The 21311-nt window shown below is 39.3% G+C and overlaps 2 protein-coding genes across 8 annotated transcripts in view; one reads left to right on the forward strand and one right to left on the reverse strand.

Annotated features, from left to right (window-relative positions):
* The window catches only part of RUBCN (rubicon autophagy regulator), a 58780-nt gene extending 54514 nt beyond the window's left edge, over positions 1-4266 (reverse strand). For all 4 annotated transcript variants that reach the window (XM_047875266.1, XM_047875264.1, XM_047875265.1 and 1 more), the window contains exon 1: positions 4026-4266. In XM_047875266.1, coding sequence (XP_047731222.1) covers positions 4026-4090 — 65 coding nt within the window. In that variant the 5' untranslated portion in view covers positions 4091-4266. The remainder of the gene's footprint in view (positions 1-4025) is intronic.
* Positions 4267-4393: 127 nt separating this feature from the next.
* Positions 4394-21311, forward strand: part of FYTTD1 (forty-two-three domain containing 1) — a 41831-nt gene continuing 24913 nt past the window's right edge. Inside the window, exons 1-3 of one of the 4 annotated variants that reach the window (XM_047875832.1) lie at positions 4394-4458; positions 13229-13288; positions 19847-19975. In XM_047875832.1, coding sequence (XP_047731788.1) covers positions 4434-4458; positions 13229-13288; positions 19847-19975 — 214 coding nt within the window. In that variant the 5' untranslated portion in view covers positions 4394-4433. Of the gene's footprint in view, positions 4459-13228; positions 13289-14570; positions 14817-15148; positions 15254-15703; positions 15845-19846; positions 19976-21311 lie in introns of those variants that run through there. The other 3 variants (XM_047875831.1, XM_047875835.1, XM_047875834.1) reach the window with 3 other exon arrangements.

Below are 21311 nucleotides of genomic sequence, written 5' to 3' on the forward strand. Positions count from 1 at the left end.
TGCCTCGGGTTCTGTGCTGACAGCTCAGAGCCTGGAGGCTACTTCAGATTCTGTGTCTCCCTCTCTCTCTCTGCCCTCCACCCCCTTTCTCTCAAAAATAAACATTTAAAAATATTTTTTAATTAAAAAAAAATAAAGGAGCATTATTTGAAAGATGACTAATAGCCTTCCAGGCAAAGGAGGAGATACTGCAGGGAATGTGGAGAAGCAAGAATGAGAATGATGAGGAAGATATAAGAGTGAGTGAATGCCATTGTTTTGTAACTGGCAATTTCATAGGGATCAAGGTACAGATTAAATATCAGGGAAGGAGTTTTAACTATTTTCTATTTTCAATAAGAAAGGACTGAACATTTCAGAGCAAAATACTATAGTAACTTTGCTTATGAAAAATTAAGGTGGTAGCAATGTGGAGGCTGTCTGGAATTGGGGCTAGAGTTCAGACTGGGAGATCATTTAGGAGGCTACTGAGATAATCCACAATGGAGATAATAAGGGTCTTCAGTGAATATATTATTTATATGTGCTCAGAATTCATGTCCCTTTCTTTTGGTAACAGAACCCTGAGTTTCCACAGAGGAATCACCCCTCTGCAACTTACTCTGGTCCGTGAAGTTCCAAGAAAGTATCCCCTTGCCACAGGATCCAGGGTTGAGCACATAATTTAGGCCTGATTGAGCGGCATATTCCATACCTCAATTATAAGAAGAGGAACATAACTCAAGTCAGCCCCAAAATAGTCAAGTCAGCCCAAAAATAGTCAGCCTCTGAATTTTTGCTTTTGTTGTACCTATTGGGATTGCCTTTTTTTTTTTTTTTTTTTTTGGTTGAGATTGCTAAACTTGAAATTGCCAAGTGTTATCCATCCTATAGAAAAGTCTGCCTAAGAATGAAGCCAAAACATAAGGAAGAAGAGTCCACAGAGAGGCACAAATTCTTGTTTAAGAACCTAAGAAGCCATGCCTAAAGCAATACTACTCCCTGGATTTTTTAGTAATATAAGCAAATATATTTGAAAATGGAGAAAAAAATCAAGTTTCAAGAGAAAAATCAGGAACAAAATTCATAGGACCTGGTAACTGCCTGGATATGGGAAATGAAGAGGGAAGTATCAAATTTCACTTTGAGGCTTCTGGGTTGGCTGACTGAATGAAAAATGCTACTAACTGAGGTAGAGAACAGAGGATGAAAAGGTTTCAGTCAATGGAATGAACTCAGTTTGGAGACACTGAAAAGTCTTTTAGTATTTGAATTTTGACATTATCTGGATCACTTCACCAGGAAAACTCTACATATAGCTGATTTCCAAGCTCAGACTGTGCAGCTCAAGGCAGTCTAGGGTGGCAGAGCAATGCTAGCATGACCATTCCTTTCACTGTTTAGTAGTTTCATCAGACAGTCTCCAAACAACTGGTATTGACTACATAACTAAAGAAAGTAAAGTATCATCTCTAAGCACTGTAGCACTCTGCTAGAGTGATAACTAGTTAGATGAAAAATAAGGGAACCTATGAAATTACTACTCTCCAAGGATAAAGTGAAAAGCTAGCCTAACCCCCCAATCCTCAGTGCACTGAACTCAGAGGAGCCATGGGAGGAGGAAGAACAGGCTATACAATTGAAAACAGCAACCAGAAAAGCACCCACCAACCTTATTTCAAGAAAGCTGGGGAGCGGACAGAAGTAGACATGTTTTGCACTTAGTACATACCAGGCACTCTATGAGGAGCTTCATGTACATTATTATCTTATCAAACCCTCACAACTTACCAGTCAGGAAGGCATTATTTTTCCCAGATGGAGGAGCCAAATTAAACAGTAGAGGGGTGCCTGGGTGGCTCAGTCAATGAAGCACCCAGCTCTTGATCTCAGCTGGGGTCATGATCCTACTGTTAGTGAGTTCGAGCACACAGGAGGCTCTGCACTGACAGTGAGGAGACTGCTTGGGATTCTCTCTCTCTCTTTCTCTCTGCCCCTCCCCCACTGGTGCGGTCTCTGTCTCTCTCAAAATGAATAATTAAACTCAAAAAAAATTAAGCAGTAGAGCTAGGTTTCAAATGCAAGTCTATCTGGTTATGAAGCTTATGCACATTTCACTACATCAACTGATTTCAGAAAATACACTGATAAGTTTATCCTTTATGTATAAAAATGAGGCCATCTCATTATGAGGAATTTTCTGAATTGGGTATATTATTGACCACAGAAAGTGAGGTTTGCAATACCCAGGCACAATGCCTCAATTCTCAGGCACAAGGCATGTATATGCCAGTTGTCTATTTGGAACTAAGGAGGCCACTGGTGCCACGGAATCTCATTAAACAACACATTCTGAGTTAACCAGCCACTAGCAAAGAGTAGGCTATATCAACAATACCAGTGACCCTGTGGAGATAATCCCACTGCAGAAATTAAATTCTGACTAGAGTTGCTTGGTTAAGAGGCAAGCATGGGGAAAAAAATAATAGAAAGAAAAAGATACCTGCAAAGGAGCTCTTCTACTGGCCTAAGTGATAGGCAAAGAATGCCCTAAAATTCATTATCTTACACATTTCTTTGTCTCAGTACACGACCATAATGAAAGGCAGCATAGCATAAGTACTAAAAGTGCAGATTCTAGAGCCAGATTGCCTGGTTTTGATCCCAGTTCCACCAGGATTCACTATATGAAATTGGCAAGTTCTTCATCCTCTCCATGTCTCAGCTTCCTCATCTATTAAATGGTGATAATAATAATTCCTGCCTCACATAGCTGTCATAAGGATTAAATAATACTTGCAGGTCTCTTAAACAGTGCATGGCGTGTGGTAAGTGTTTGTTTAAATCCATTAATAACTAACCTAGCTAGAAGTCCAGCTAGACAGGGTGGAAATTTTAACTTGAATTTCCAACGCAGCCTCTCCTACATGAACTGGTAAAGGAAAATAAAAACGATCCCAAAACTTGGTTAGAATTTATATGGGACCTCTTACATGAAACATTTCACAGACATCTGGAGGAAGAATAAATAGCCAAATATACATAAGCAGAAACTGAAACATGGAAAAGGGAAGTAAAATGTTCAGTTTCACTGAACTGATCATTCATACATCTCAGGCAGGAACCCCATCTTGTCAGTCCACGTTTTGTACAACAGGCCACAAGCTACCAGTGTACATAAAAGAGGAGTCAAACTTACAAACAGCCAGGTCTTCACCTGGGCACAACACCTCATTAATTTTTCCCTGCTGATGTTTTCTCAATGAAGCAAACCCTAAATATGGGAAGCACCTTATACAGAGCATAAGTCACTATTTAGTCAAAGTAGTTTGCAAAATCTTAAAACCTCCATTTCTAAAAAATATGAAATGGATGATAATAGTTTGGTATAAATAAATGTGAAATTGCTTAGTTGCATTGTGGGCAAGGAGTAAAGGGTTTGAAGATGAAAAGGAAATGGCTGAGGGGTCCTGCCACATTGACAGCGGCACACACACAATTTCTAGTCGCATTAGCAAGCCCCCTCCCCCACACCAAGGCCATTACAACCGTCCACTTTCATACACAGGCCCTCCTTCTCGACTTCTCCTTCACGATCGTCCCCGCCTAAGCTTCTTTCTAGGCCACTCATAATGCCTAACCTTTGCGCCCAGAAATTCTTACAACACCAACCTTCTCAATATTGGTCCGACTTGCTATCACCGCAAGTTTCACTGGGGGCATCAACCTGTGCCCTACCCCTATCTATAGACTCTGGCCTGTAAAATCTTACCACAGCATCTCTCAATACCCACCTCCCCCTCCGGCTCCCCCTGCCCTCAACATATTCTACTCACCCTCCCTTACCCTCATCAAACCCGTTCCCTCGTCCGTCCTATCCACGCCCTGCCAGTCCCTCTTTTCACAATTTCTTCCCAAACAAGTCGCCCGCAGCAATCGCCCTATGTCTATCACGACTTCTCCTGGTGCCCTCCGAGCCCTCCCAACTCTCCCGGTGACTTGGCGCATCCATCTGCCCCAGACTCCCCCGGCCCTTCCCAGCCCACCTGCTCTCCTCCGGCAGGCGCTCCTCGCAGCCGCCGAGCTCCATTCCCGCGCCCTCTGGCCGCATCCGGGGCTGCGACGTCGTCTCCTCTCTGAAGAGAGGTGTCCCTGCCGCTTCGCCCCCCAGGGCTTCCGAAGCTCCCTGGGAACGGAGGAGGCACCCTCGGTGGGTGGGCTCAGGGTGATGCACTACACCCGAGTTGACAGCAGGCGCGGTGATTACTGCCTCAGCGCTGTTCCTATCCCCGCCACCCCCCACTTCCGGTTCCAAGAACTACAACTCCCAGCAAGTACTTCGAAGACTCGGTCGCTCCCGGCATGCACCACCCTATCCAATCCGAGGACGCGTTCTCGGCGGATGCAGATCCTGGCTGCGTGCTCGCGGCCGTGCCCCCAGATGGGGAGCAAAGATGTTAACCGCCAGAGTCCGTGCAGGTGTGAACCTTTACATACTCCTGTCACGTTTCACCTTGGGGACCGGACTCGATAAGAAGTCTAGACTAGGAAATAACGCTGGTCTTAATCCAAGTAACGTTAACCCCACTTCACCCTACCCTGGTTTAACACCTGTCGGTGGTGTTTGGGGACCTCAAGCATTTTAATGAAGAGCTCACAAACTGAAGAGCACGGGTTGTTTTGAGATCGGAGAGAAAAAACAGGAGGAAAAGGCTTTAGGGAAAGGTGTTGTTTGTTTGTTTGTTTGTTTGTTTTGCTTTGTTTTGTTTTTTGGAGAATTGATGTCAGAGCAGGGTTTTAAAGGATAAGTATGAATTAGCCAGGAAATGAGAAAGTGGAAACAATGGCCCAGGCATAAGGAAGCATGCTGGTTTGGAGAGTGCTGGTTCTGAGTAGTAATAAGAGCTGAGAAGAGGTGGTGATAGAATGGTGTTGGTGAGCAGGCACCCCAGAACATGAAGAGTCAGTCCAAGGAGTTTGGATTTTATCCTTAAAACAATTAGGAGCAAGTTAAGGATATGAAAATCAAGAAGTGATTTGACCAAAACTGCTTAGAAAACTAGGTTGTAGGTAAGGGTGGAAGGATGGCTATGAGAAGAGATTGGAAATCCCTATAGAGGCCGAGCAGGTAATGCTGAGTGAAGTGAGCTGGTTGTAGGAGAGTGGCAGAAACTTTCAGAACTGGAAGCCTCATCCAAGAAGGGAAGTTTCACCTTTTCTATAATTGAATATTGTAAAATGGGCATATGGGCCTGGAGTTGTCAGATACTCTGATTTTGCAATAGAAGCTGGAGTCTGAATTTTTAAGTACAGCTTCCAGATTTTTAAATATTGGCAACAATTTTTTTATTGTAAACATTACACGGCGTGGGGGGGGGAGGGGGGGAGACATGTTTGTAGGCTAAATGTAATGTGGCCTTTGGGTTACTAGTCAGCAAGTCCAGGCCTGAACTAGGGCAGTGGCTAAAGGAAGGAGGTTGGGATTAGAGCAATGGTAAAGCGATAGAATCAGCACTACTCTGTGAGGGAAGGATCTAGGTTAACGCCATGGAAAACTAGTTATTAAAAGTTATACGTGACTTACAGGAATTTTCAAATTTAAGAAACCTTTTTTTGTGAATTAAAAGTGAAATGAAGGAGGTTTTTAATGCAAATTATAATTTCCAACTTCCATTTATATAAAAAATACTTTGTTCAAAATTTCTCCTACTTTCCTACTAAAGGGTTATACTTTTTAAGGAAGAAGCAGTATTAGTCATTGGGATTTCACTACCTTCTATTTCTATAAATGTATGAACTTCATTTTTTGGCATATAATAAAATCCCAGATTAATGCCACATGATCCTAGCATATTTATTTACATGAAAGCTTTATCAGAAAATTCTAGATCTAAAATTATAAAAGTCTGGGAGAGTTCTATAGTAAAAATTCTGGGAAATGTTATGTCCAAGTCTGGGTTGACACCTATTTTCTTTAAAGCAATCAGTTAATAAACGTGATAATAACCTACACTAGCCATGTACCGCCCATCTCATCCCTCTGCTTTCCTTCACCCCATGTGGCCATATCCTGAATCTCTTGTTTATGATTACACAGCTTCCCTTTTTTAAAATGTTATTTGTTATTGAGAGAGAGAGAGTGAGAGAGAGTGTTGAGTTGGGGAGGGGCAGAGAGAGAGGGAGAGAGAGAGAATCCCAAGCAGGCTCTGCAATGTCATCGTGGAGCCCAATGCCTGGCTGAAACCCACAAACTGTGAGATCATGAACTGAGTCAAAATCAAGAATTGAACGCTTAACCAACCAAGCCACCCAGGCGCCCCAAGCTTCCCTTTTTATATAGTTTGTATCAATCTATATTCCTAGGATATATTATTTTAAAATTTTTTGTGTTTTAACTTTATAAAAAGGGTATTGAACTGTATTTATTTTGGGGGCCTTACTTTTTTTACTTAATATTACATTGAGAATATTTAATCGTATTATCATATGTCACTATAGTTCATGAATTTTGACTGCCATATAATAGTCTATTGTGTGAATACACCAGTTTATTCATGCTGTCTTTCATTGATAGGCATTTGGGTTGTTTCCAGGTTTTTGCTATTGTAACCAGTGCTGCATTCTCTTACACATCTCCTCTTTTATATAAGTAAAGGCTTCTCTTCCATACATACCTAGAAATGGAATTGCTAGGTCCCCAGGTTATTGTCTGCTCTAGCTTTTGTTTTGAGTGGTGGGTTTGTAGGTGCATAGTTTTTAAAATAACTAGTTTTGAAATTGTAACTAATTATAGTTATCTCTTTAAATGTTATTTATTTATTATTTTTTAATGTTTTATTTATTTTTGAGAGAGACAGACAGAGTACAAGCAGGGGAGGGGCAGAGAAAGAGGGAGACACAAACTCTGAAGCAAGCTCCAGGCTCTGAGCTGTCAGCACTGAGCTCAAACTCACTGACAACAAGATCATGACCTGAGCCAAAGTCAGACGCTTTACCAACTGAGCCACCCAAGGCGTCCCTATTTATTTTACTTTGAGAGAGAAAGAAAGATCAGGGGAACGGCAGAGAGACAGGGAGGGAGATAAAGAATCCCAAGCAGGGTCCACACTGTCAGCGCAGAGCCCAACACAGGGCCGGCACTCATGAACCATGAGATTATGACCTGAGCTGAAATCAAGAGTCAGACACTTAACCAACTGAGCCACCAGGTGCCCCTAGTAATATTTTAAAAGTCAAAAAACTTGAATAAATTTGATCTTGGTCAATCTGTTTGTTTTCAAAATCTAGGATGCTATTTTATACAAATAGTAAGAGGTCCAAGAATACCACTGGTAGAAAGCCAAATTCACTCAAGAATCAGTTATTCAAATAATGGGTTTTTAAAGCTCATTACATTTACCTATTTGCCAAACCTTTGAAGAAATAGTTTGAAGAAATAGTCTTCTCAAATATATTCAACACATATCAATTACAGTCATGAATATGTGCTTTTTAAAATTATATTCACTAAAATTATTCTTGGCAGCATTTTTTAAATATTCTAATTTTAAAAGCTAAGGAATGGCTTCCACTGGCCAAGTTAAAAACAACTTGAGCATCAAAATGAGTTATATGTATACATAATCTACATTATTTTCAAAGGTAAGCACAGCCATTACACTCTTCACCCCTTTGCTTTTCTTTTTTTTTTTTTTTTAATTTTTTTTTCAACGTTTTTATTTATTTTTGGGACAGAGAGAGACAGAGCATGAATGGGGGAGGGGCAGAGAGAGAGGGAGACACAGACTCGGAAACAGGCTCCGAGCCATCAGCCCAGAGCCTGACGCGGGGCTCCAACTCACGGACCGCAAGATCGTGACCTGGCTGAAGTCTGACACTTAACCGACTGCGCCACCCAGGCGCCCCACCCCTTTGCTTTTCAAGAGACAAACTTTGAATGAAGGATGGGTCTGAATTTCTATAGAAATTTACATGCATATATACATAAGTATGCAAATAATAAATAGAAAAAGGGGGAAAGAAAAGAGGAAGGAAAGATGTTTTCCACAGTAGAATGTCAACTAGTGAATGTAGAGGAATGACAAACTTAGAAAATCACTATTTTGGAGCCACCACTGTAATAATTGATTCATGCAAGAATCATGAATGGATGCTAAAGCCATTAGTGAAATTTGTTCTGAAACAGGATATTTATACAGTCTCAAACTATCTCCCCACAGATCATTTACTTATTAGAAATGGTGGGGGGGAGGTAACTACAATGGAGAAATCTGGCAGACATGCTTTAATCGAGTGATCAAAGTTAAAATCACCAATAAGACAAAATGATATGTGCCTCCTGATGTTTAGTACTTAGAAGAACACATCACTTACACAGCACTCATGACAAAGTGAATAACCTGAATCTAATCACAGGTTAAAAATAAGACAAGCCAAATTGGAAGACAGTCTGTACAATAACTGCCTTCAATCTTCAAAAATGTAGTAAATATAAAAAAACAAAACAAGAAAAGCTGACAAATTTTATCAGATTAAAGGAGACAAAAGAGAGGCGTCTGCGTGGCTCAGTCAGTTAAGTGTCCGACTTCAGCTTAAGTCATGATCTTGTGATTTGTGGGTTTGAGCCCCGAATCAGTCTCAGTGCTGACCCCTGACCCCGTGGAACCTGTTTGGGATTTTTGTCTCCGCCCCCTCTCTGCCCCTCCCCAACCTGTGCTGTCTCTCTCTCTCTCTCTCTCTCTCTGTCTCTCTCTCTCTCTCTCTCTCTCTCTCTCAAAATAAATAAATAAACTTAAAATTAATTTAAAAAAATAAAGGAGACAAGAGGCAGGACAAAGAATGCAACATGTTCATGCAGGGCTTGAACCCATGAACTGTCAGATCATGACCTGAGCTGAAGTTGGACGCTTAACTGACTGAGCCACCCAGGCACTCCAATGATTAATTTTTAATTTGTTTTGAGTTAATTTCTGTTTTTTCCACAGCTCGGAATTTTTAGAAGTCTTTACACAATTTTTTCCAAAACCAATTCATTGATTTTACCACATTTACTGATTTACCAAAATTCTTTTTTTCTTTTCCTTTTCTCTTTTAATAAAGCTTATAGGGGTGCCTGGCTAGCTTAGTCGGTAGAGCATGTGACTCTTGATCTCAGGATCATGAGTTCAAGCCCCACGTTGAGTGCAGAGATTACCCTCTAAGAAAATCTTTTGGGGGCACGGTGGCTCAATTAGTTAAGTGTCCAATATTTGATTTCGGCTCAGGTCATGATCTCACAGTTGATGAGATAGAGGCCTGCATAGGGTCTGCGCTGATATTACAGAACCTGCTTGGGATTCTCTCTCTCTTCCCCCACCTCAAAATAAGTAAACTTAAAAAATATTTTTAAAAAAAATAAAGCTTATAGTAGTTCATATCAAATGGAATTTTTTTTTAATTTTTTTTTTCAACGTTTATTTATTTTTGGGACAGAGAGAGACAGAGCATGAACGGGGGAGGGGCAGAGAGAGAGGGAGACACAGAATCGGAAACAGGCTCCAGGCTCTGAGCCATCAGCCCAGAGCCTGACGCGGGGCTCGAACTCCCGGACCGTGAGATCGTGACCTGGCTGAAGTCGGACGCTCAACTGACTGTGCCACCCAGGCGCCCCTCAAATGGGATTTTTAAAAGTGTTCTCTACACCCAACATGAGGCTTAAACTCACAACCCTGAGGTCAAGAATCACATGTTCTGCTGACTGAACCAGCCAGGCACCCCTCAAATGGGATGATTTTTAAAGCTTTTGAAGAATGTTGCCAGGTCTTAATTGAATGGTTCTATTCTGTCTTGATAGCAACATTTTCACCCACTTTAAGTATTTAGTATTGGTTCATTTATTCAATTATATGGGAAAACCCATTGCATACAAATTCAGAAATTGCGAAGTTACAATGAAATTTGTAAAAATCTTATTTCTGGGCTGAGCCAATTCTTAATATATTAGGAGAATGTTCAATATGTCCCTGTCCCAGCTCTCTAAAAGTCCAGCTGGATAAACCTGAGCCAAGAGAAGGGATCCTCTACAGAGGGAAAGAGAGAGATGAGAGTCCAGCCAAGGCTCTTCATCCCAGAGCAAGGAGGCCAAGGGGCAAAGGGAAAAGAAGCATGGAGAGAATAAAGAATGCTAAAGGCCCCATGATCCTTAACCAACTGAGCCACCCAGGCACCCTGAGAATATATCTTTATAAAGAACACAATCATGTAAATAAAGGGAAACTGTGTGACTAATGTAGATTTGTGTAGCTTTAGAAAATTCCACAATTAGTTATTCAGTGAATTGACTATGATCCTTGGTTGACAGGATGCCTACCCTGCCCAGAGAAGACAAAGCCTAATAAGGAGTGAGCTAGAAACCCAACCCCTGAGTCCAAGAAGAATTCCCCTTCAAGTTCCCCTGTCCATCCAGAGCAAGTTGTCTAGTCAGAGAAAACTGATGGGACTTACAGGGGCTTGGAGACCAGTAATGCCTCCAGCTACGCCTGCAAGCCTGCCTGTCATATATCTGCTTATCTGCCCTGCTGCATCACTGTGATGTAACAGTGTCTTGCACATAGTAGGAACTCAAACTCTGTTTGAACAAATGAATGAATGAAACTAGAGATTAAGAGCCAGAAGACTAGAACAGCTATAAAAGCTTAGAACAAAGGAAAAGGGCAACACAAAAGAGGAACAGGAAGCTATAGTAGAGTGGCAAAGAAAAAGCTACTGCAGAAGATATAGTGGCAAATGGGGTAGAACGAGAAGAACCGAGCAAAAAAGAGAAGAAAAACTGTACTGTGCATGCAAGTAGCTTAAAAGAATTAGGTATAATGGTAATTATACCTACAGATGATACAAATTATACCCTAAATCCCTTATTAGCCCGGTGTAATGTAAATTTTACAAAATTACAAAAATTTGAAAAGCAAGGGTTGATACCAAAATCAGACAGACATTACAAGAAAAGGAAACTACACTCAATATTACTCATGAAAAGAAAAACAATATCCTTCACATAACATTAGCAATACAAATCCAACAATATATTAAAAGGATAATCCACCATGACCAAGTAGGTTTATCCTAGAAATGCAAGAGTAGTTCAACATTTGAAAAAAAAAATAATAAAAAATTAAAAACCCCATTTGGTCATCTCAAAAGATGCAGAAAAAGTATTAAATAAAATTCAACATTCACTCATTAAAACTCTGCAAACCAGGAGTAGAAGGAAACTTCTTCAACCTGATTAAGGGCATCTACAAAAAAATCTAACATGATATTTTATGGCGAAAGGCAATGGTTTCCCTCCGGGATTTGTAAGGAGGCAAAGATGCTCACTCCCACCACTCCTTTTAAATGTGGTACTGGTGTCCCCAGCCAGTGTAATAAGATAAGCAAAAGAATAAAAGGCATACAGGTTGGAAACAATTATGCTGAGGGAAGTAATCCAGATTTTAAAAAGTATATACTGTAGGATCCTACTTATGTAAAATTGTAGAAAGTGCAAATTAATCTATAGTATCAATGGTTGTTTAAGTAATGGTTGGGGAAAGGATTATAAAAGGAGCACAGGAAAATTTGTCGGAATGATAGATATATTTATTCTCCTGTGTATGGTGGTGTTTTCACAGGTCTATACACCATACACCTGTATAAACTACACACTTTAAATATGTCTTTTACTGTCTGTCAGTTATACTTCAACAAAGCTGAGAAAAGGGGGGCTTAGAAGAAATATCGAACTAATAAAAATAGTAAGAGGTGAAATACATGAATTATTATCACCTTTGAAGAGAATGTGGATCTCTATGCACATTATAAAAAGAGAGCTGAAACCTGTTGATAGAAAAGTATGATGTTAAGGTTGCCTGATTTAGTCAATAAAAATATAAGACTCCCAGTTAAATTTGAATTTCAGATAAATAATAATTGTTTAATATAAACACATCCTAAATATTGCATGCAACATCATGTAGTAAAAAAAAAAAAAACAAAAAAAAAACATTGCTATTTATTCATTGTTTACCTGAAACTCAAATTTAATTGACCTTGTATTTTTTCTGGCAATCCTAGACATGCTTATCTATGATGTATGACATCAAGCCTCTAAAAAGGGCAGCTGCTTGATTTCAGTGTTTATTCTGACTTACATGAAGCCGCTGAACTGCTATTCACCAGACAATGGCTGTATGTTCAGTGTCCAGAACAGTACTGTATTTATTTACAGTTGGTGCTCAGAAAATATTTTTTGTTCTGCAAACTGTATGAAGATACGGACTGAACCCATCTTACTTATCATCTTACCCTTAGAGCCTATTATAATACCTGGTGTTCAATGAATATATGATTAAATGAATAGCTACCTCTCATGCCCCAGAAAATACAGGGTCAACCTTTTAACTCCAGCCCTTGTAGCTGGCTGATTGTCTTCTCAGACAAGCCCCAGTTCTGATTTCTTATCTTGTCTCTCACTTCACTTTTGCTGGATGTGTCTCAGGTTGCTGTTTTGTTTTCTACTATTTTGTGTGTGACTGACCTATCCTTTTACAATGCCTCTTGTTTTTCCCTTTGGAATCTGGGTGATTGCTCTGAGATTCTGAGACCCTCAGCCTTTGGGGAAATCTCAAAGTCTGACACACAACAGCTAGGATTGCTTAATGAAATATTGGGGCATGTTCCTTTTAAAGTTAAGGAAATTTGGAGTAGAGCTTCAGTTTTGGGGAGAAGATAAGGATAAAAGGGAATCTTTATATATATTATATATATATTATGTATATAACAACATTATATATATTATGTATATAACAATATGTATTATATATATTATGTATATAACAATATATTATATACATTATATATTATGTATATAAAAATATATATTATATACATTATATATTATGTATATAACAATATATATTTTATATATATATATATATATATATTGGTGGTGGGTAGGATTTTATACATTTGGGATTTTTATTATCTGTCCTATTAATACCTGAAGTACAGAATGCATCCAAACTCTAAATACATTGTTTCCTTCATAAAATTAAAAACCTAATGTTCTTCCCTGTAGTTTACTCTCACAAATAACCAGAGATTATAGAAGTTATTTCTAGGGGAATAATGATAATGTGGAGAAAAATGTTTTCATGCTTAGATTTTAGAACCCTAAGAAATCCAAAAATAAGTATAATGTATGTATTTAGTATAACTAATTCTTGTTTTGCAGATGAGTATGAGACCCAGACAGTCTCCCAAGCTCACACAGTGAATGAAGTGAATGAAAAAGGTACCACTCAATAAAATCTAGGTCTCCCTCATACTTTTATCTCTATAACCCATTTTCCCTAGTTCTTAGCAGTCAGGAGAGGGGTGGTAGCTGCTGGGTGGAATAGTAACAAAATCAAGCACATTGTGCTAAGAGCATATATGCTACTCTCCTTGACATGACAAATACTGTTCTTGAGTTTTTAGTGCAAACCTTCCTTTACCATTAAACTTTCTTGTACTGCTTCATAGATGTGTCCTGGGTTGATTCACTCTTCTTATATGGTTGTATTTTTTGTCATGGGGGGAAAAATTAAGTGCAGGGTACTGTGGTTTTGAGATGTTTTACGTCACGGGTTTATTTCTATGCAAATAAAATTTTAGGAAGTAGACAGGAGAAAAGTGGCGGAGATTTCTAAATGGAGGAATACCTGTCCTTTTTTTTGTTTTTTTCCTTAGATGCAAATATCTTAGATAGTTTTAAGCTGTTATGAGGGTAATATAACCTAAATGCTTCCATACAAGCACAGTTGCTTTGGAGGAGAAAGAGGTAAGAAGAGAGAAAATATCATGTTTTGTAAATAGGAAAAAAAGTTATTATGTAGAAATTCATAAAATATTATGAAGTTTTCCTACAAGGATGATTAGAAAGAAAAACGAATCCTATCAATTCCCAACACAAATGAATTAGAGAAAAATGCAGCCAAACAAGCAGAGGTACTTACCCCTCTCCCAAGGGAAGATGAAGTGTTATTAAGGTAGCTAGTACCGTGCAAAATGTTTTAACAGTGCCGGTTGAGAAGTGGTACAGATACGGGAAACGTTAGCATTTGCTTTTATTGGTAAGGTGACGCAAGAATTGTCACTGCATCTTTTCTTCTGCGTGCAGACGAGGCGACTCCGCATGTTGCAGGTGGAGGAGCTGGCCTGGGAGAGGGGAGCTGGGTCGCAGTTCTGCAATCTAAGCTGGATGGGGTCTACCCTGCCTCTGAGGCTGCATTGCAGTGGGGTGTGAAAGGTTCGTGTGTACCAAAGCTTAGGGAGCCTTTCTGTAGCAGGAAGGAGTGGAGGAACACAATCTCATTTAAGGCATGCGACTCTGACGCGCTCAGGGTCCAGTATTCCCCAATTTGGGCGGAAAGGGAAATAGCGAAAACAGCGGCCCTTGCAAGCGCCCAGAGCAGGGGTGCAATGTTTCCTCCGGTCCATCAAGGGCCGCTAGGATCATGTCCCCGCGTGTAGCCGCTCTCGCCGGCCTCTCGTCTCTGTAGCCTCTCCCCCCCGCAACCCGCCCCCCTCCCGCAGCCGCGGGTGGGAGAGCGAAGGCGCGGCCAGCACGCGTGCGCGTTCCCTCGGTGCAGCTAGTCTGCGTGCGTGAGTGGGAGGTGGCAGGCCTCAGTTTCTGGCCTTCTCCGCTGACTGTTCCAGCGCGACGTCCCCAACCATGAACCGGTTTGGTACCCGGTTAGTGGGAGCCACGGCGACCCCGCCGGCGGCGGCGGCGAAAGCCCGCAGCAATGAAAACCTTGACAAAATTGATATGTCTTTGGGTAAGGAGCGAGTTGGACCGAGTTGGAGTGGGGGGAGGGTGTGGGTGGAACCAAGTAGCGCGGTTTGTGGGGGAAGGGGCGGTTGGCCGCAGTTGTCGGTCGAGTTTTTTTGCGGGTGGGCGGAACCAAGTGAGGGCCAGTGGGGACAAGGGGAGCGCCAGCCGCTGCCGCGGTCGGGCCGGAGGGACCCGGGCGTCCCCTCGGCGGGGCCGTGTCTGTGCAGGGACAGTGGGGGCGGATGGCGCTGCGGGCCGGGAGGTGGAGGGTCGAGGGGCGCTACCACTCTTGGGCGACCCCGGCTCTTTGTGAGGAAAACTCCTCGGGTTTCCCCTCGAGCGTGTTCGCTGTGGGCGTTATCAGGCGAGCGAGGGGAAAGGTCCGACCAAGCCGTCCCTCCTGAAGAAAGCCCTTTGAGAGCCCGGCTGAGTCTGCGTTCGGTTAGAGTCGCTGGTTCCGGAGGAGGGCTTGTTGGGCATTTTGTGTGGCCAGGCCTACGCCTGGCGCGGTGCGAGAAACGCAGAGACGCCCCCGGGAGTTGGCCATTTCTGACGGGCGCCAGACCTCGGGGCCACATCGGGGGCGCGGACCCGAGAGCGTTTTTCAGAAAATACCGTCAGACAGGGGCTTCCTCAGATGGTGTTTTACTAGGAGGTGCCTAGAAAGGAGCGCTCCTTAATCAGGCTTAAAGTTTGCTAATTAGGAAAAAAGCAAAAACTGACGGAGACTGACACGGATTAACGGGAAGCCGGGAGAAGCAATGGGGTCTAGCCCATGAGTGGGGTGGTTTGGTGAGGATTATGGAAAAAGGAGGAGGGTTGGGGATTCAGTTGAAAATTCAGACCTAACACAGGTGAGGCATTAGTCTCTGGATTAGCTGGCCTGAAAATTACTCTCTTTTTGTCAAAATTCAAGTTATGGTTATTAGATAGAGTTAGTTCTGCCAGTGCTTTCGGTGGCTTGCAGGTTTTGGATAAGTGTTTGAAAAGTACCTGAGAGGCAGATGCAGAGGTGTAACTTTCCCAACGAAGGTATTTTTCTTTTGCTGTGGTTCATCTGCACAGTTTTTGTTTGTTTGTTTGTTTGTCAAAACTCAAGACCTCTTGGATTTCTGTGATTAGTGCACGTCAGAATCCAATATGTGAATTAAGTAAATCATCAGAAATAATAGGTTTGGCCTCAAGTCTTGTCTTGTTTATAGTAATGAGCTCTAAAGAAATGAGAAACCTTTTCAGCTAAGGCCAAGAAGAATATAATAACAAGTAGTATTGAGCGCTTACTACCTTGCAGGCACTGAACGAAACATTTTATGTGTGTTAACTCAGTTTAGCCTCCTAGTAACTCTGAGGTATGTGCTCCTAATAGTAAAGAGCATTGAATCCAGAACCACACTGTCTCAATTCAGATCCTCTGCCACTTACTAGCCCATGTGGTCACAGGGAACTTGTTTCCCGGTGTTTCATCTGTAAAAAGATGATGATAATGACCGTGCTTATCTCCCTCAGAGGGTTGCTATGTTAAATGATTTAATAGGCATATGTAAACTGCTTAGAACAGTACCTGGTACACAGTAAGCACTATATTTACATATAAACACGATATAAGCCACCGTTGTTATTCCCATTTTACAAAACCTGAGCCATAGGAAAATAACTTGTCCCAAATCATACAAGTAAAAAAAACAAAAACAAAAACCCTGTAGATGTTGCAGGAAATGTTAAACATGTATTTTCATAACCAATTCATTTCTCAAGTTTCTAGGTTCTTTTTTTAACGCATTTTGTTTGGTGGTTAGGATGTTCAAGTGAAGAAAACAGGGATAATTTTCTTTGAGGTAGAAATGAAGTGCTGTGGATAGCTAAAATAGACCTTGGTTTCTTTTCTCTCCCAAGAATATATAGCATTCTTTCCTTTTTTTTTTTTTTTTAAGTTGAGAAGTTTACAGAAATGGGAGGAAGAGATGATACCTGCTTTTTTAAGTGTATTTTTTTAGTAGTCTCTACACCTGACATGGGGTTGAACTTATGACCCTGAGATCAAGAGTTGCATGCTCTTCTGAGCCAGCCAGGCACCCTGAGAAATTGAGAGAAATAAAATACCTATTTTAGACAGTCATGCTTTGTGAATATTCCATTTTATCAGGTCTGTAGAGGTTTAGAATACGATTTTTGTTTGTTTTAAATGGTGACTGTATGAATTACATGAATATTTATATATATCTACCAAGGTTACCAATAGGTGGCCTCACTCTGGCTCAGTTTCTTAATTTTAAAATAGGTATTATAATACTTCATAGAATTCTTGTGAGAATTAAATGAATACATGTGCAATGTTAGGTACTCTTATTATTACCATATATATCCTCCTATTATCATGTATATATATGTTATTACTGTGTATGGCCCATGTATATGCCCCTATTATTACCATATATATATAATATATATACATATTATATATATACATACATTATATGTTATATACATACATGTATATTATATATATACATGGACAACATATGTATACATACATACACATATATATATATTCATGGAAGAAACTTTTTCATAAAAGTAGCTCACTGTAATGAATTTTTGTTTTGATACATACTCTGTCTACCTGAGTAGGAAAAAGCGATTTTCTTCTTTTAAATTGGAAGAATCCATAATAGATCATTTAACTTGAGGATTTAGATAATAAAGCATTTAAATATAAAACAATTTTATATTTGTATGCTTTGCTGCTTTTAAATCTTTTTTTATTTTTTATCTTTTTTTATTTTAAGTAGGCTCCATGCCCAACTTATGGCTCATGACTGTGAGATCAAGAGTTGCATGCTCTACTGACTAAGCCAGTCAGGTGCCCCTGCTACTTTTAATTTTTAGTTATGTTTATACTCTAAAATGCCATATTTCAAAAATAACCTTGTTAGCCAAAATTATACTCTGCCTCTTTTTTTTTAATGGTTCCCAGCAAATTCAGTTTTTTGTGTGTACTTTCATGGCTCTGAGATTTCAGACTTCTGGTGAAGAATAAGTAGCACTTGTTAAAGGAAAGTAGTGTTTTGAAAATGTTCAACAATATTCCCTGTCTCTTGAGAATTTAACATGTTCATGTATCTGATTTCATGAAGCCTTTTTATTTTAAAATAAGTGTTTTTGAGTGTCTTTAACTTGGATGAATTTATGTATATTGAAGGACTGATCTCAAGAAGATAAACTACTTTGGGGAGATTCGAATTATTTTAATGAATATTTGTGATGAAGTTTTAAAGATTACTGCTGGGTTAGGTAATGTAGTAATATATAAGAAAGGATCCCTATAATATATAATTGCTTCTTTTACTTTAGAAAAGACTATATTCATATAGTTGTTAGGTTTGTGTTTAGAGCAGCTTGGAAAAAATAATAGAAGTTAGTTAGTTTTGTGAAATTTTATGAAGTTGTTGACCAGGTCTATTTGCTTTATCAATTATCAAACATAATATTGGAGCTGGGACTGTGGAGAAAGTATTTGGATATTTTTTAATTTTTTATTAAAAATTACACCTGACACGGGGCTTGAACTTATGACCATGAGATCAAGAGTCACATGCTCTTCTAACTGAGCCAGCCAGGCACCCTGAAAAATTGAGAGAAATAAAATTTTATTAATAATTTGTTAAATATTTATTAATATTTATTTAGTTATTTGGGTATTTGAGTATTTTTGGCTTCTAGTAACTTTGTTTTAACATTTGTAAATAGAAATCTAGAGTATAGTTTCCTGACCTTCATTCACATTGTTGTGCTGTGGTTTTAGAGCAATGTTATGTTTGTGAATTACTTTGGTAGGAGAGTTTGAAAGCGAGGCTTTGAAGGATCAGGTAGAAAGAAAAACAAGATAACCCTGAATTATTTTGCTAGAAGAGTGGAGAACCCATAGTACTTTCTTTTTGTGCTATACCTTAATCATGTAGTTTTTTTATTTCATATTTGCTGTTTACTTGTCTGTTTCCATTAATTTTAAAATTTTGTTTTAATGTTTATTTATTTTTGAGAGAGAGGCAAAATGTGAGTCCAGGAGGGGCAGAGAGAGAAAGAGAGAGACACAGAATCCAAAACAGGTTCCAGGCTCTGTTTGAGCTGTTAGCACAGACTCCACGAGGGGCTTGAACCCACAAGCCGTGAGATCATGACCTGAGCAGAAGTCAGATACTTAACTGAGTGAACCACTGGGTGCCCCAAGATGGTCATCTTTAAAAACCGGAGACTTGGGGGAATCTGGGTGGCTCAGTTGGTTAAGCATCTAACTCTTGATTTTGGCTGAGTCACGATCTCATCATTTGTGGGTTTGAGCCCTGTGTTGGGCTCTGTGCTGACAGCATGGAGCCTACTTGGGATTCTCTCTCTACCTCCCTCTTTGCCCCTCCCCTGCTTGTGCTCTCTCTTTCTCAAAATAAATAAACATTTTTTTAAAAAGCTTAAAAACTGGAGACTTCTGTGATTGTGGAAAGTAAATAAGAGTAATTTTTGTAAACAGATTTTTGCTTATTTATGTGTCAGATAAATACTAGGGATAATGGACATCTTTATTAATTGGTATATCTGCTTTGGGGATTGATTTGAACTTTTCCTACCAAACCTTTCTTTAGTATTCCAAGTATATTGGCTGATTTTTTTTTTTTTTTAATCTTACTATTATCCTCTTAGGAAAGTGCTTTCAAAGTAGCAAAGAAGTTGGGAAATCTATCAACTAGAAATTGAGACTGAGTGGGATGCCTGGGTGGCTCAGTCGGTTGGGCATCCGACTTCGGCTTGGGTTATGATCTCGCGGTTCGTGGGTTCGAACCCCACCTCAGGCTCTGTGCTGACAGCTTGGAGCCTGGAGCCTGTTTCGGATTCTGTGTCTCCGTCTCTCTCTGCCCCTCCCCGGCTCACACTCTGTGTCTCTCTCTCTCAAAAATAAATAAACTTAAAAAAAAAAAAGAAAATGAGACTGAGTGATTGAGTCATTAAGTTAAAATGAAAATAATTACATTTCCTATCTCACAGATGATATCATCAAATTGAATCGAAAGGAGGGAAAAAAGCAGAATTTTCCAAGACTAAATAGAAGACTCCAGCAAAGTAGTGCCCGACAATTCAGGATGAGAGTACGATGGGGAATCCAACAGAATTCTGGTAAGTTTTACAAGTAAGCTTCAATAAAGATCTGTTATTTGTAGGCTCATAGTATATTATTTTTAATACATACTTAAAACATGGAGGAAATATGTTAGTACCCTTTGTGATTACTTTCAGATTTTTGTTTAATATTGAAATCTCGTAAACATGTTAAGTTGCCTTAAATAGGTGATAACCCTGTTTCTTAACAGTATTATGGGATTTTTAAAGTAACCCCAATGTGTAAATAGTATATATTTAGGGCTACAGTATTGTAAAGGATCTTACATATCATGAGGCCCTCCTCAGGTGTTTCTTTAATAGTTTATCTGGTGAATAGTTACATAACTCCAGCATCCACGTCTTCAGTGAAAGCATACCACCTCAAAAGACAACTCCATTATTGGAGATAGCTCTATTTACTACAAAGTTCTTTTAATTTGAATTGAATCATGCCTACCTATTAACTCTATGGAGTTACAGGAAACAAACTCCCTTTTCTATATGAGAACTTTTTAAGTGTGTGGAGACTTCTGTTCTACATGGAAAATATTTCCAGAGTGTTTGCATTATCATCTAGGACTTTTAGGATTTGTTAAATCCTCCAGAGGTAACACTCGGAATAGAGTGCCTTAGATATGACCTAATGATCTTGGAACTCTACGTATATAGCTAATTTTGACACTTTGGAAGCTTATTTATTTATAACCATCTTGTTCCAAAATGAATTTAAGGCAATAACTGAACCCTACTAACTGTATCTGACTAATTTATTTTTTGCAGCTATATCAGTGTTTTAGAATAAACTTTTGTTCAAATTAAAAAAAAAAAATTCTAGATCTTTTTTTTACACATGTAGAAAATGTTTCATAAACTAGCTCCAAGTTGAGTTTTATCCTGTGTGTTAAAAAAACATAAAAAATCATTATCAGTGGGTTTAACATGATTGTATTTAGTTCTATATCTAACAGTTAATATGCCATCATACCCTCAAAATATGTTTGTAACTGAGGTTAGACCCTACAAAAAATTTTATTCTTCTCTAATTTTTTAATTAGAGAATTAAATTTTTAAAAGATTTAAAAATCTAAATTTTTAAATATAAACAAGTAAATTTTGTGACATAATCTAGTTGTAGCAAATATTCAGCACACCATATTATATATGATTTGCTTTAAAATAACTTCAAAGCAAATCATAGAAGCCGGAAATACATTTGTTTACACTAGCCATATGTTAAATATGTGATAAATTTCTTGAACTGACCAGGTTCTCAGGATATTTAAAGATGCAATCTTTTACTTCAAGGAATTTCTAATAACAAAGATAAGACAGGAAACATGGAGTTGAGAAA

The sequence above is a fragment of the Prionailurus viverrinus genome, chromosome C2 (assembly GCF_022837055.1).
Source record: "Prionailurus viverrinus isolate Anna chromosome C2, UM_Priviv_1.0, whole genome shotgun sequence".
Lineage (NCBI taxonomy): Eukaryota > Metazoa > Chordata > Mammalia > Carnivora > Felidae > Prionailurus > Prionailurus viverrinus.